A 15,284-nucleotide genomic window follows, 5' to 3' on the forward strand; every position below is an offset into this window, starting at 1 on the left:
TTGTTTTTTCCCCATAGGTTTTTAACATTCTAAATGCTCTTTATTCCAAAGATACAAGCTAGTCAGTGTATTCAGTATTGTAAGTTATTTCATAGGTATTGCAAGTATTACTTACAACAATAATAAAACAGTGCATTGACATAAAAAAGGAAATTTACTTTTGGTACTTAAGTAAAAGTACAGAAGTACTTGCTTTTAAAAGTACTTAAGTAAAAATCTGTCTTTACAACTTTCACTTGTAATGGAGTAATATTTGACCAGCAGTATCTGTACTTTCACTCAAGTAATAGAGTTGTGTACTTTGTCCGCCTCTGGCGAGAGCGCCCTCTGGCCTTCGGATGGAGATTTACTGCTGATCACAGAACTGTGCTTCACTGAAAGATACGCATGACAATCGCAGCTTCTGTCGAATTGCGATCCCAATTCCATTTCCATTTCGTGCAGCCCTACAGTGTAATAAGAGATTTGTTGAGCGGTGTAAACTGTATCATTGATTATAACGAGAGTTTCGGCAAAAATGCAGAAATCATGTTACTGGTAGACTTGCGCTGCTCCTGTGATTATAAAGAGAATGATCTTTGATTGTTTCTATATATAAAATGATCACAGTATAGTTAACCGATAGTTCCTGTTAGTCGCGTGAAAACTGTGTGTAGTTGAACATTTAGTCACTGGCTCGATTCACTAATGCATAAAAGCAGTAAACCACTTTGTGACAAAGAACGACTGTATATGACAACAATCACAGGTCATGACGGTCATGAAACGCCATCTCAGATTACGTTTCTAGAGGTTTATAAAGTTTACAAAGTTTGTTGTTGCAAATTGTTTGTGAAACTGCAGTCTGACGGAAAGATTTCAAATTACAAAGTTTTTGCAAATTGTTTGTGAAACTGCAGTCTGACGGAAAGATTTCAAATTACATATTTGATCTGTGTATGTATGTGGATTAACTATAGTAAATTAATACATGGAACATACAGGAAAGAGAATTAAGTGCAAAATGTATAATCCTGCACTAAAATTCAGGTCCTGAGTATAATCTCAGGAAACATTGAAAAAATGCTGTTCGTGACCCCTTCAATCTTTTTTGCTAATCAAAAAATAAACTAAATGTCTAGTGTTCTTATATTTTAAGCTAACAGGACATCTTGTGTCAAGTATGAGGCTTTCCATGCAGGATTTGATTTGTGATAAAGATATTTAAAAATCATAGGTATTTTGTAGGGATGTAATGATATTAAAATCTTACGATACGATAATATTGTGATATGAAGTCCACAATATGATATTTATTGCGGTATTTAAAAAAAAAAAAAAAAAAAAGATTTGAAAAATTGGAAAAAATTAAAATTTTGTACATTTTAAAGTTTAATTATTCTATCTAATGCACTTTGAGAGTTCAAAATTAAGAGCTCCGTTTTGTTTGACAAATACTGTGCCAAAGCATAATGGCCCAAAACACAACTTTAAAGGCCTTTTATGTTAAAATAAGTAGTTTAAATATATTTTAAAAACTACACTTTTTGCCCGGAAGACCTACGTTTCATATCGCCATGTGACCACGATAATATCGAGACAGTGTTGCTATCGCGATATCACAATATTGATAATATCGTTACATCCCTAATATTTTGTCCTTATCAGTGTTGTCTTATTAGCAGAGTAACTTAACAGTAACTAAGTACATTTACTTGAGTATTGTACTTAAGTACACTTTTTGAGTATCTGTACTTTACTTGAGTATTATTTTTTCTGGGAACTTATGACTTTAACTTCACTACATTTGAAAGACGAATATTGTACTTTTCACTTCACTACATTTCTATCAAGGTCCTCGAAGCTCTTGTAGGGCTACATTAAGTGATTTCCCAGCATTTTTTTGAACACTGAGTTGCAAATGTGATATTTCTTTACAACAATTCAATAATAAGAAGTTAATATTGTGGTATATATTAGACACAATATTGTCTGATTTTGCTAAATTGCGTAGGTGAAAATATTACCTATAAAGTAACAGAACTGTTGTGCATCTCCTAATAAAACACAAAAGGTGTTTGACTGAAGCAGCACTGCAGACTGTTCTGTGTGTGACATCAAAGTACTGCGAGAGTGATTAGACAGCATTTTTAAAATGTTTGTTTTGATGTGTCAAATAAGTCTTGCTGTTTTGCTTTTTTGTTAAAGCAGTGTTGCTGTTGTAAAGTTATACAGCTACAGTTGTGTTGCTGGGTTTTAAAGCAGGTTTGATTTTGTTTCTTCCTTATCACTCTGTATTTACAGGATTTCACTGTACTGTATTCAGTAGGTGTAATGTATTCTAAGTTGCTTCAGAAGTATTGCAAGTACTACGTACAACAATAAAACAGTGCATTGACATAAAAAAGGAAATTTACTTGTCATACTTAAGTACTTTTAAAAGCAAGTACTTCTGTACTTTTACTTAAGTAAAAATCTGTCTTTACAACTTTTACTTGTAATGGAGTAATATTTGACCAGCAGTATCTGTACTTTCACTCAAGTAATGGAGTTGAGTACTTTGTCCGCCTCTAGTCAGACAAAGGAGACATGCAAAATGTGCAGAGTTGGAACAGTGTTGGGAACCACTGCCTTAAGGCCCTGGTATACTTCACTTTCCGCGTTCCGTTCCGTCTCACACAGCCGTGTCCGCTGTTGTACGCACACCATCTGCACAGTCACAAAAATTGGGCTGCACACGGTCTGTGTGCACGGACGTCAACAGACACTTCTGATGATGAAAATAACATTACTTCTGTACTTTTACTTGAGTAAAAATCTGTCTTTACAACTTTTACTTGTAATGGAGTAAAATTTGACCAGCAGTATCTGTACTTTCACTCAAGTAATGGAGTTGAGTACTTTGTCCGCCTCTGGGTCTCCCTCGCTTTGGCGATTGGCCCACCGCTCCCCAATGGCCTGCACATATGTTCAAGTAGCCTAAACTAGATTTGCGCAGCCTCAGATGCTGCGCAATTAGGCTGTATTTCATATATCATGATGAGTCACGAGTTCAGTAGCCTACTTGCGCTAAATGCAGATTTGTCTTACATGAACTTCCTCAAGAAATTAATTAACATAATTTACTTAAAGTAACCCCCCAAATTGGCTAGTGATTTGGCAGCGTTACCCACCACAGCTGATTTTTAGGGGGGGCGTTAATTTCAAACCCCGCTTGGCTTCATTTGAAGACGGTATGGATTCATTGCTAAAAGACTTTTGGGTCGGGATATCCAACATATAATTTTTTAAAGACTAATTGATGTTAGTTTCAATATTTTCAAATTCAACACTAGTTTCAAACGCGCCGATTTTATGTCCTTACGTCGTAAACGTAACATTGTGAAAATACATATGTATTTTTATTTTATTTTTTTACCTTGTCATTAGACATCACCGTGCTGAGGTAAATGAAACCTTGTGGACTCTTTCCGAGGCAGAAGTTGTCATACTTTGGTAAACTTCTCTAGTGGTGTAGCCTACGTTCCATTTGCTCAGCCGCGAGGTAACGAACTCTCCACCTTTTTTCCCGGCGCCATGATGGATTCTAGTTTCCGTTTGGGTGCTCTCGTGTTCCGGTGTTGAGTTTAGCGCGCATGCGCGCAGCAGCGCTCGTTTATTATTAAAGGGATAGTTCACCCATAAACGAAAATTACCCCATGATTTACTCACCCTCAAGCCATCCTAGGTGTATATGACATTCTTCTTTCAGACGAATACAATCGGAGTTATATTAAATAATGTCCAGGCTAATCCATGTTTTATAATGGGAGTGGATGGTAGCCCAAAATTTGAAGTCCAAAAAATTGCTCCCATCCATTACAAAAGAAGTCCACATGGCCTCGGGGGGGTAAATAAAGGCCTCTGAAGCGGCGCGATGCGTTTGTGCAAGAAAAATATCGATATTTACAACTTTATAAACCTTAATCTCTAACTTCCGCTAACTGTCGTACGCACGTTCACGAGAGAGTGGTGTCCAGCGGATGACGTAGCATGTAGGCGTAGCGTAAACTCCGGTGACAATATGCTAGTCTCACAAGAAACAAGTTTTGTTTACAGCAAAGGAAAACCAGTGTCCTCTTGGCTTATATCGAAATCCTCCGACATTTTTCTTTACAAATCCTCATTTTGTACTACTAATTCGTGACCGGTGTTTTGTTTTGCTCTCTCCTCTGCGCTTCCACGTTCATCACTTCCGCGTTCGTCACTTTATTTTTCGTTTTCTGTATGCTTTTATTTTTGGACTAATAATAAAGTCAGTCAACTAATTGTATGTGAGAGAGTCAGGGGTAATATCAATGCGTTCCTATAGGGCAGTGGTTTTCAAACCAGTCCTGCAAGCACCCCTAGCACCTCACATTTTGTATGTCTCCCTATATCTGACACACCCATTTCAGGTCTTGCAGTCTCTACTAATGAGCTGATGAGTTGAATCAGGTGTGATAGATGAGGGAGACACAGAAAATGTGCAGTGCTGGGGGTGCTCGCAGGACCGGTTTGAAAACCACTGCTATAGGGTATATGTCGAACATCACCTGACCAAACCCGGAAAACAGGTCTCATCGCTTCCGCTTGTCGGAGAACGTGTTAACAGCCGTATTAAATAATAGCGATATCTATGGACTTTTAAGATAATCAGTTAAACTAGCAAGCTGTTTTTATTGTTGACGTTTTATTCAATTTTTATATCTAAATGTGAAAAGAATAAAAATAAAAAAAACGTTTAGATATCAGTCCGCATATGTGATGGACATTGGTTATGATCATCATTGGTATCTACTTTGAAGGCATCTTGAGTAAAACTGCTTCATATTTAACGAAGCATATGCAAAATGCTTGAACAGGAAGCGACGAGACCCAGTTAACAGAATACGGAAGTCTGTTGCGCATAACCCCTATTGGTCAGTGTTAGAGGAGCTCAGCTTAGCCTGACAGTTAGCCTGCTCCGGACCAGGGGCCTGTTTCATAAAACAAGTCTACCAAATAAGCCAGACTTATTTCAGTTAGTCTGACTTATTGTCACTTGATTTGGTTTCTGAAAGCAAAATTACCGTAGCTCAAGCTAAACTAATTTTTGCCACTTTATGCCTTACATGTATGTTTTCACTAATTGAATTTATCTGCATGATTTATATATTTATTATTAAAGGGTATTTGGATGACAGACATATTGCTAATGGGAGCAAACTGTATGCCATATTTACACCAAGTTAAAATTTAACAGAGTTACCACCGACACAAAGGCAGGCTGACATCAGAAATGAAGGACCGAGTGTCATCCGCTGTCACATAATGTTACAGGTACTACTAATGTTTGTTTTTAATGTTTGTCTAACAGTTTTTGTGCATTTTTTCATAAAAATAAACCTAAACTTATATAACTTTTTTTTTTTGTTTTGCATCCTCTCCGAAAAGTTTAGCATTGCATTCACACAATAAATTTTTGTTGATATTGACAGCTGTTTTATTTTATGGCACCAAATTCTCTTTTTTACTTTACTATAGGCAACTGAAAGGCTTAAGAGGTAGCCTAATGTCTACCTGTCTCTTTTTATTTTATTTTATTACTTTTTTTTTCTGAAATCCACCCTTCTGCTGGGATCAGTATAATCCTGATTTTTTTGGATCAAAGGTATCACAATCTTACTTAAAAGTTTTGAACAACACAAACTGATGATTTGATCCAGATCAAAACCAACATTGGAATCTAATACGATTTCAGAATCCATTTTTTTTTCTTTTTGAACAACGCATTTTCAAGATTTGATCCAATCTGATGGAAGTGTGGACATTCGACTGAATGTACTTTGTGCCAAGGGGGCGTCTAAAATACAAGTACTTGCACTTCTGTTTCTGATAACAGTGACTCCTCGTTACAACAATGACCAGAACGCCCCACCTCCCTGTAAACTGCTGCCACTGTGTCATTCTCAGAAAATATAGTGACATTTCGCTCAATTGTGAGAGAAACAAGAGTTATAAAGAGTGCTGTTATCTGTCCCTCTGTGGCAGTGGAGGGGGCCTATAAAAGTTACAGAAAACAAAGAAGATAAAAAGAAAACATTGCTTGACGTTTAGTGAGCAAACCAAAGGCAATAGTGGCAAAGGGAAAACTTTCCTAGGATGTTTAAGAAGATGAGAGAAAAACCTAGGGAAGTACCAAGACAAAGCTAAGGAAACCCTGCAAGACCTCATACAAGAAGAAGTGAAATTTGAAAACATTGACAGATAATTCAATAGTCATTCATACAGTAAATGTGGGCAAAAATAAAATCAATTAATAGTAACATCTAATTTGTGTCCCTGCTTTAGAAAAAAAAAAGCCTCAGTAAAGGGTGCTAAAAGAGATGAGTTTTAAAGTGCTGCCATGAAAACAGTCTAGGAGAGAGATGTGTACGTAACTATCAAACTTTATTAGTCTGAGTCTAAATGATTTAGTAATGTTAAATTAAATAAATGAATTCAGTGTAGAAAGATGAATGACACAATAAATATATTTAGAGACATTGGTTCTAAGAAGCATTGACCTGATCTACTGTAGGTAAATCTGTATGTGAAGACACTGTACTTAAATGAAATAATGATTATAATAATAATAATGATAATAACATAAAATATAGAAATAAATAATGAAGATTACAGTATAATCATGAAAAGGCTCACTTACATTTAAAGTCTGTTTATATACTACAGAGAATCAGGTCTTTGTATTTCAGAATATTGTACATTGGACTTCAATAAAAATATCTGACAGCCACTTCTAAGGCAGGGTTTGGCTAACAGGAGTTTGTGAGGGAACTGCAGGGGGTTCACAAGTTAATGAAAACCTAATAATTGACGAAATCATAAGAATGTAAAATTAAAATAAATAATTTTTAAATAAAATCAATTAAAAAAATTACTTAATAAAAACATTTTATTCATTTACCTGCATGTCATGTCATAATTAACCCACATCAGAGAACTATGGACAATAACCACAAATGTGTTATTAAATTATTCACATATTATCTTTAAATCTTAGGGTGTACAACAAGTAAACATTTTAGGTTTTGGCTGACCAAAAAATGTTGGCAACCCTCATTCTAAAGTATTGTATAATTTTAGTCCCATTTTCAGATGTTTTCAGTGTGTTACAAGTTGTAGAGGAAAAAAAAAAAACATACTTTTTGAAGCAACTGGTCGAATTGAACAATTTGGTTACACTTTATTTTAAGATGTCCTTGTTAAAGTGTAGTTATACATTTAAGTACAGAGTAATATTAATTAACTACATGTACTTACTATATGGTTAGGGTTAGGATTATGGTTTGGTTTAGGGTTACTTGCATGTAATTAATTAATTGTTATTATAATAGGTAATATTATAATGTAATATAATGTTATTATAATAAGTATATGTAACATGTGTAACAAGGACACCTTAAAATAAAGTGTTACCAACAATTGTTACAGGAAGCCTAATTTTGTCAGAACTGTGTCCTAATAGTTTCTGCACGTGCTCCAGAACTGTTGACTTGAGACCATGCTTTAAACCAGCAGTATATTAATATATTTAATCATTAATTTTTTGGAAAGAAACTAAAATGTCTTTATTGTCATTCTCAAACTCTATAGCCCCATTTCAGTGTAAACAGTGAGAAAACTATGCTGTGTCTGAATTTTCCTGTGATGCCTCCATAGTTTGCCTAAGGTAGGCCCGGCTTTGAATCCGCAGCACCATGCGACGAGCATAGAAATCCTGATAATCAGGTGGCAGTTCTTCCAAGATGCCTAAAGTCCTCTCTAGTGACTGCAGGGCTCGAGAGGCTGCTACTGGGTCTTTGTTTCCATATGGATCTTTCTTATCATAACTCTCAGGTGGCAGATGTCTCCAGAACACGTTGACACCAACTCCAAACTGGAGAGCCAGGGTATTGTGAAACCAAAGTGCTGAGGAAATACAAACAAAAGTAGTATTTTTCTGAATGCAATTCAGCACTACTTTAGGATAAGAGCACACTTAGATGTATGTGAGGTTCACAATGTTAAAAGTATAGAATTTTATAATGGTGCTTGGTCTGGTTTAAGAATAGAATACCTGGAATGAAGAGCAGGTCTCCTGGTTCCAGAATACACTCGTAGCGACTTGCTTTCACAAACTCAGGATAAAGCTGCAGATCAGTTGTGTCAATGTCCAAAACTTCAGACTTGTCCCCTAAAAAATAATGTCACAATTAAAGTTACAGTAAATTAGCAAAATAACATTCAGATGAAATTTTACACAGTTTGTTTACTATTATGTATGTGCTATGTATATAATGCATATATTGACAGTCATTTTGTTAAGTACTACCTGTGAGGTAGAGATAAAGGGCATCTTTGGGGCTGTACAGAACAACACGCTTTCTTCCTGTAACTTGAACCAGAAGGTTGTCCATTACCTGATGGTAAACAATAAAATAACAAGAATGGTTAAAAAAAAAAAATCACAGTGACCCCAAACTTCTGAATGGCAGTGTAGATTTTAGCCCAAAAAGTGATAGATGCTATTCATTCAAGATGTTAATAGAAGTATGATGCTAATTGTGGTATGGGTAAATTGAGCAATGATGAGAGAGTTAGTGTAAATAAAAACCACTGTTAACTAGTTTGGATATGTATACATAGTGTGAAGAGATATTGCATAAACAAAGACATTAAAGTGAGCAACATTTCATTAGCTTGTCTGCAAAAAAAATAAAAAAAATGTGACCAGTGTCACCTTTAGACATCGAGAACTCACATCGTAGTGTGTCCACAGCTGCAGACCAGGGGAACTGATGCGAAAGACACTGGAGAAAAACTGCTCTGGCTCAAAGAACTGGGGTATATGGAAATCCTCTGCCAGCTCAGGGAACTGCTTCCTTAAATCAGCTGGTTCCTGAAAGGGAAAGGAATCAATATTAATACATTTAAAAAATATATTACAGGCATTTTACAGTGAATATGCTGCCACATTGCAGCCTATATTCAAATTAAACTCTACAGTCCAAAACAGGCACGATATTCATTACTAAGAGTAATTTAAGCTACCTTACGAACATCTTCTCCAAGTGAGCGCAAGTAGTAGCTTTCATCCTGTTGGGAACATGAAGACCTATTTCAGCAGTTTTCAACCTGTGGGCCGCGACGGTCATAGTAGGAGGGCCATTAATTATTATTAATAAAAAATATATATTTAGTTAATATAGGTAAGTTATGCAAAAATATAGTCCAGTGGTTCCCAACCTTTTCCAACTCGTGGCCCACACAACCAAACACGTTTTCTGCAGCCCACTAATGTGCAGCTAAACTTATGCGTACTAATTTAGCATAAATGGCACAAACTATTTGTCAAATAGAATGTTATAATCAAAAGAATCAAAAAATGAATAATAATTTTAAAAAAAATACTTTCAAATGTACCTTTTAAGGTAACTAACCTCACTAATGAAGAAATCTGAGTGCTTTGCCTCTGCAGCTCTCTGAATGAACTTGTCAAATGGCAGAGTCCTGAAATACAGAATTATGTTATGCTTCCACAGTTTTGTGTTGGGCTCAAGTATAAAGGATTCGTGTTAAATCGCACACACCTGTACACAAAGTTCTTGTGCAGAAAGTCCATCCTGGGCTCTGAGGACACATGCACTTTGACCTCGCGGTCTCCCCCCTTCTGCGCGAGATAACTCACCGTCCACGCGCGCACACAGGGCCCCAGGGGCACGCGCTTCAGAACCGCTGGTCTACGCTAAACAAGACACGTGTGATTCATTTACCACAACACGGCAATAAATGGCTGTTTAATATATAATACACGAGTTACCAGCGGATATATATCCCTTAAGAAAGTATCTCTGTCCACATCGGTGTACACGGGCACCTCCAGCTTTTCTTGACAATCCATTTCTGACAGTTTGAAGTTTACTGTCCATTCGCTGCCATCTGCTCCATAACGCCTTCCTTAGAATATATGGTGATAGGAAGTCCGACTCGTTTTGGCGAGTCGACTCTTTTAAAGTTTGTTTCAAAGAACCGAATTTAAAGCCGAGTCTCTATGCTCTGAACTAAATCATCCAAATAACCCCACGTAGACATGTATTGTTATTTATTGCCCTTTAAGACGTGTGTTTTAATCATGGATTAAATGAGTAGGTGAGATGTTGACCCGAGAACTCCTCAGACCAATTCAGTCAATTGATTCATTTAAGTGAACCAACTCATTCGTGAACAAATTAGACTTAGCTACTAAAACCACGTCTTTGACGTATTCTTTTCACAAACAACACACATAGTATACATTTAATTAAGAATTTAAATAAAGAGTGAGTCTGCTTTGTCTGAAAAATACTGATATACTGTTAAAATCTGTTATATATCTATCTATAAATGTGGAACTGTTGTCTCTTTAGGATGTTGTCAGTCGGATTTCCATAACAGAAGGGGCCGCTGAGGATGACGGTAGAAAGATGGCGCTGCCCTTACTGAGGTGCTGCAGCTGTAACAGGCCCGTTTCGATTCTGATCCGGTACTTTACATCGAAGTCATTTTCAGCGAATCGGTCCAGACGACTCGCCTCCGTGGCGTCTGCAGTGTGTGGTGCTCGCCAGTACAGCTCTGAGCGGGGGAGACACAAACAGAACCAGAAGGTTGTGGTTATTGGGGTCCCGAACCCCTTCATCTGGTGCCGAACCCGCATCTACCTCTTCCTCATCCGAGCTTACTTCGACAAAGAGTTCAGCATTGAGGAGTTCACGGAAGGAGCCAAACAGGTGAACGCCAACACCTGACAAAGCGTTATGTGATAGAAAATAGGCTACATAATGTCAGTTATGACAGTGCCTGTGCTATAATAATTATGGAAAAATTTTAATGCCTTATTTTTATAATGGTAATTTTTCTGTCTTTTAGGCATTTTCAATTTGGTTGAATGTTAATGAACATTCAAATTTGAATTTTGTGGTATTTATTTATTGTAAGGATATGGGAAAATTATACCATTTTAGTCTTATAAACTTTTTGTATTTCTTTATTTATTATTTATTGGCTGATTGGACATTTTAATATGCTTGCTTCTGGTTGTAGCCTACACTACTAAGTCAAGAGTTTTTGAGCAGTAAGATTTTTAATGTTTTATAAAGTCTCTTCTGCTCAACAAACCTGCATTTATTTGATCCAAAATACAGCAAAAGCAGTAATATTGTGAAATACTTTTACTATTTAAAATAACTGCTCCCTATTTGAATATATTTTAAAATGTAATTTATTCCTGTGATCAAAGCTAAATTTTCAGCATCATTTCTCCAGTCTTCAGTGTCACATGATCCTTCAGAAATCATTCTAATATGCTGATGTGCTGTTCAAGAAACATTTTATTATTATTATTATTATTATCAATATTTAAAAGTACATATTTCATGATTCTTTGATGAATAGAAAGATCTAAAGATCAGCATTTATCTGAAATAAAAATCTTTTGTAACATTATACACAAAAGTTCAAGTTTTTTTGGGGGGGGAGGGGAGAAATTAACACTTTTATTTAGCAAGGATGCTTTAAATTGATCATTACAAAAGATTTCTATTTCAGAAAAAATGCTGTTCTTTTGAACTTTCTACTCATCAAAGAAACCTGAAAAAATTCTACTAGCTGTTTTCAACATAATAATAATAATAATAATAATAATAATAATAAATCAGCATATTAGAATGATTTCTGAAGGATCATGTGACACTGAAGACTGCATTTTTAAATATATTCAAACAAGAACAGTTTATTTAAATTGTAATAATGTTTTACAATATTAGCGTTTTTTAATGCATTTTGCATCAAATAAATGCAGCCTTAGGGAGCATAAGAGACTTCTTTCAAAAACATTAAAAAAAAAAAAATCTTTATTCCAAACTTTTGACCAGCAATGTAAATATACTATTAAATATACTACAAGTTCATTCATGCTAAATTTATGTAGTTATATAAAATTTTAAATGTTAAAAATGTTTATGTAGACATTTACATTCAGCTTTGAAATCACAGGAATACATTACATTTTCAAATATAAAACAGTTATTTTAAATAGTAAAAATATTTTAAAATTGTACTGTTTTTGCTGTATTTTGGATCAAATAAATGCAGGCTTGGTGAGCAGAAGAGACTTCTTAAAAAAAAAAAACATAAAAAAATCTTACTGTTCAAAAACTTTTGACTGGTATGTAAACTGTGTACAATAGAGTTTAGGATTTAAAAAATTTTTTTTAGTGTGTATGTTTTAGCAAGTGAAGAGAGACAGATAAACTTTGTTAAACGGGAAAACTTAACCAATGTAGTTTTGAGTTACATGATCACGGAGAGAATAAGCAGAGTGCTTAAACTTCTCCTTTTACTCTCAGGCTTTCTCACACGTATCAAGATTGCTGTCTCAGTGCAAGTTCGAGGCTCTTGAGGGATTCGTAGCTAAAGATGTAAGTACATGAAGATACCAATCACTTTTATATTATATTATTAATATTGTTTACCTGTTTAAGATTATCGATTTCATTTAGAGTAATTAATCTAATATACCCTCCCATAGCTAATAGGGAAACTTGAGGAAAAATGCGCTCAATTGCCTTTGAGCCACCAGAGGGCGCTGTCTGCTGAGTCCGATGAGATCATGTACACAACAACAGGAGATGTGGGCATTTACTATGATAATAGCGGTGAGACCCTATATAGCAGGGGTGGCGAACGTCGGTCCTGGAGAGCCGCAGCCCTGCAGAGTTTTGCTTCAACCCTAATCAAACACTCCTGAACAAGCTAATCAAGGTCTGAAGGGTTACTAGGAAGCTAGATAATAGCGGACCCTATATAGCAGGGGTGGCGAACGTCGGTCCTGGAGAGCCGCAGCCCTGCAGAGTTTTGCTTCAACCCTAATCAAACACTCCTGAACAAGCTAATCAAGGTCTGAAGGGTTACTAGGAAGCTACAGGCAGGTGAGTTTTAATTAGGGTTGGAGCTGAACTCTGCAGGGCTGCGGCTCTCCAGGACCGGAGTTCGCCACTCCTGCTATAAAGCTTCATACCACGCAATGTTCGCCCAGGTAATATGTTTAATTATTGTTTGTGGGCGTGTAATTTAGGAAATATAAGCTTTGAAATCAGCATATTTATCCTTTTTGTCAGACTGTTTCTTATGCCAGCCAAATTTAATGCGTTCAGTAAGTTACTATTTTAAAAGAATAATTTTGTATAACGTAGACCACAAATAAATATGTATGCAAAAATAATTGCAGTGTTTTCCCATTGCTTTCAGGGAGGAAATATGTAAGTATTTTGATGCGTTTTTGGTACTTGACGAGTGCCAGACTTCCTGATGAGAGTATGGAGGGAGCAAGAATATTCCAGGCTGCCATTGGTGGAGAGGGAGAGAGACCAGAGACCAAGAGATTGCTGACAGCCAATTATGAGTGAGTACTGTGATGATTCTTTCCATTGGCTTACATATATATACAGTCAAACCTAAGTTTATTCAGACACCTTCAACATTTCTCACACTATCACAGCTTATTCGCTATAGTTTAGAAAATGGTAATAAAACATGACATGAACTCCGAGTTAAACTGTCAGAACAAATGAATCTTGATAAAGTCAGATAACTTTGATAGAAAGGTATGTAATGAATTAGGTTGAATAGCTGTCAGCTGTTAAATTTAAGTACACCATTAGATAATACCAATTTAGGTCAACCAATTACCAAGCAATGCTTAATTTTGTTCAGTCTGTGGTGTAAAAAGGTCGCATTAGCAATTAAAGAAAAAACACTTAAGCAAAACATGGTCAGGTCAAAGTGTCTGAATAATTTTTGGTCCCAAATTATTATCAATTTTACTGGAAGTCCACTGTATGAAGAATTTTTGGGTATTATATGTCACAGCTTACTTTATTTTGCAATCCTCACTTACATAAATGAACTAAAGTGTCCTGCACCCACTAGTAAAAAATTACAAAAATTATATCTGGTGTCTGAATAATTTTTGGTTTGACTCTATATAGGTTCTTATGTTTTTATTACAGTTTAATTTAACTATTCATATTGTGAATAATAGAAAGCTACAATTTGAATACCTTGAGTTAATGTCATAAAAATATCAGTATTATGTTATAACTGTAGTAAATTATAATATAAACATCACTCTTAAACATTTATGTCTGTCTTGTTTTCCTGTTTTGGCAGATTCCAAAGGGAGTTTACCCAAGGTGTGACTCCAGATTGGATCATCACGAGAATAGAGCACTCAAAACTTCTTGACTAAGTGTGTTTAATTTGGATAGGAGAGTTTTTTTTTAATGCTTTTTTCATTTAATATTGCTCATCATGCCAAAACTTGTAGGCTCAATTCACTAACCTTCACTGGAAAAAAATAATGCTGAAATATTGTCAGCTCCTGGTACTTTCCATTGGCAATAGAAGGTTATAAATATTGATTTGCTGTATACTTCAGTGTGTTTTATCTCACTGATTTCACATTATTAACTATTTTATTGTTTGTAATTTATGTTTGCTCCTCATTGATCACTTTGGTTATTAAAAAAAATATATTTTTTAACATTGTATGATGAGTTTTGGGGTGAAGTTGACTGCACATTGCGCAGACTGTGCAACTGAACTGTAAAACTATACAAGAAATATCAGGAGAAATAAAGAGCAATTCTTTAGTATTAAAGCCACAAAGACCACTGCCTGGATACTAGGGCTGTGCGATATTGAAGAAAAATGCGATAACTCATTAAATAATGCGATATTCGATATGCGATACGATAATGCTTAAAGTGCCGTAGCGATATGCATATTGCGATATGTACATTATATTTCGATAATTTCGATATATTGCACAGCCCTACTGGATACTTTGAAAGACAGGCTCATACAGAATGATGAACTGACCAGTAAGTTCTGTAACGGTTTTATCAAAACTTCCATGTTATGTAAAACGTTTTAGTGCAAAAAAACATAATGTAATAAAATATCATAATTCATAAAAATATTGTACTTTTAATTTTCTCTAGGATGTTATAAATGGTTAGTAATTCTAATGGAATCTACTTATTTTGTGATGTCATATATAGTACAGAAAAGAAATTTGGAACCAAATATTATTTTCCTATCATTGTTATTTTTCTTGGTTTTGTACATGCTTTTTTTTCATTGAACATAAAATGCAGTACCTTTTAATGCTTAATAACATAAACATATGCTTGTGTTTCTATAAAAGTGCTCACCAGACTTTCTGA

At 35.3% G+C, this 15,284-nt stretch overlaps 2 protein-coding genes across 3 annotated transcripts; one reads left to right on the forward strand and one right to left on the reverse strand.

Moving 5' to 3' along the window:
- Positions 1-7,408: 7,408 nt before the first annotated feature.
- Positions 7,409-10,296, reverse strand: LOC107728297 (tRNA wybutosine-synthesizing protein 5-like). Its single transcript, XM_016538423.1, has 8 exons — positions 9,842-10,296; positions 9,612-9,766; positions 9,462-9,531; positions 9,073-9,117; positions 8,783-8,920; positions 8,354-8,441; positions 8,099-8,215; positions 7,409-7,950 (listed from the first exon to the last, which is right to left on the reverse strand). Exons 1-8 carry the CDS (start codon positions 9,920-9,922, stop codon positions 7,664-7,666), a joined length of 981 nt encoding a protein of 326 aa, XP_016393909.1. The 5' UTR covers positions 9,923-10,296; the 3' UTR covers positions 7,409-7,663.
- A 72-nt stretch (positions 10,297-10,368) lies between these two features.
- Positions 10,369-14,785, forward strand: maip1 (matrix AAA peptidase interacting protein 1). 2 transcript variants are annotated; one of them, XM_016538424.1, is made up of 5 exons: positions 10,376-10,787; positions 12,405-12,476; positions 12,587-12,713; positions 13,306-13,459; positions 14,227-14,783. In XM_016538424.1, the coding sequence occupies exons 1-5, from the start codon at positions 10,485-10,487 to the stop codon at positions 14,303-14,305; spliced, it is 735 nt and encodes a 244-aa protein (XP_016393910.1). In that variant the 5' UTR covers positions 10,376-10,484; the 3' UTR covers positions 14,306-14,783. The 2 variants fall into 2 exon arrangements, with proteins under 2 accessions (XP_016393911.1, XP_016393910.1); XM_016538425.1 differs by lacking the exon at positions 12,405-12,476 and having other exon boundaries at positions 10,369-10,787; positions 14,227-14,785.
- The last annotated feature ends 499 nt before the right edge of the window (positions 14,786-15,284 follow it).

This window comes from Sinocyclocheilus rhinocerous, unplaced genomic scaffold, assembly GCF_001515625.1.
Source record: "Sinocyclocheilus rhinocerous isolate Xijiao unplaced genomic scaffold, SAMN03320098_v1.1 scaffold3444, whole genome shotgun sequence".
Lineage (NCBI taxonomy): Eukaryota > Metazoa > Chordata > Actinopteri > Cypriniformes > Cyprinidae > Sinocyclocheilus > Sinocyclocheilus rhinocerous.

Bases quoted from the DNA above. Each gene is read 5' to 3' on its own strand.
- LOC107728297 (XM_016538423.1), bottom strand. From the start codon at position 9,922: ATGGATTGTCAAGAAAAGCTGGAGGTGCCCGTGTACACCGATGTGGAC. The intron at 9,532-9,611 runs GTGTGTGCGATT...TCTGTATTTCAG, and splicing joins CACAAGAACTTTGTGTACAG to GACTCTGCCATTTGACAAGT. The intron at 8,921-9,072 runs GTAGCTTAAATT...TTTCCCTTTCAG, and splicing joins TTGGAGAAGATGTTCGTAAG to GAACCAGCTGATTTAAGGAA.
- maip1 (XM_016538424.1), top strand. From the start codon at position 10,485: ATGGCGCTGCCCTTACTGAGGTGCTGCAGCTGTAACAGGCCCGTTTCG. The intron at 10,788-12,404 runs GTGAACGCCAAC...TTTTACTCTCAG, and splicing joins TCACGGAAGGAGCCAAACAG to GCTTTCTCACACGTATCAAG. The intron at 12,477-12,586 runs GTAAGTACATGA...ACCCTCCCATAG, and splicing joins AGGGATTCGTAGCTAAAGAT to CTAATAGGGAAACTTGAGGA.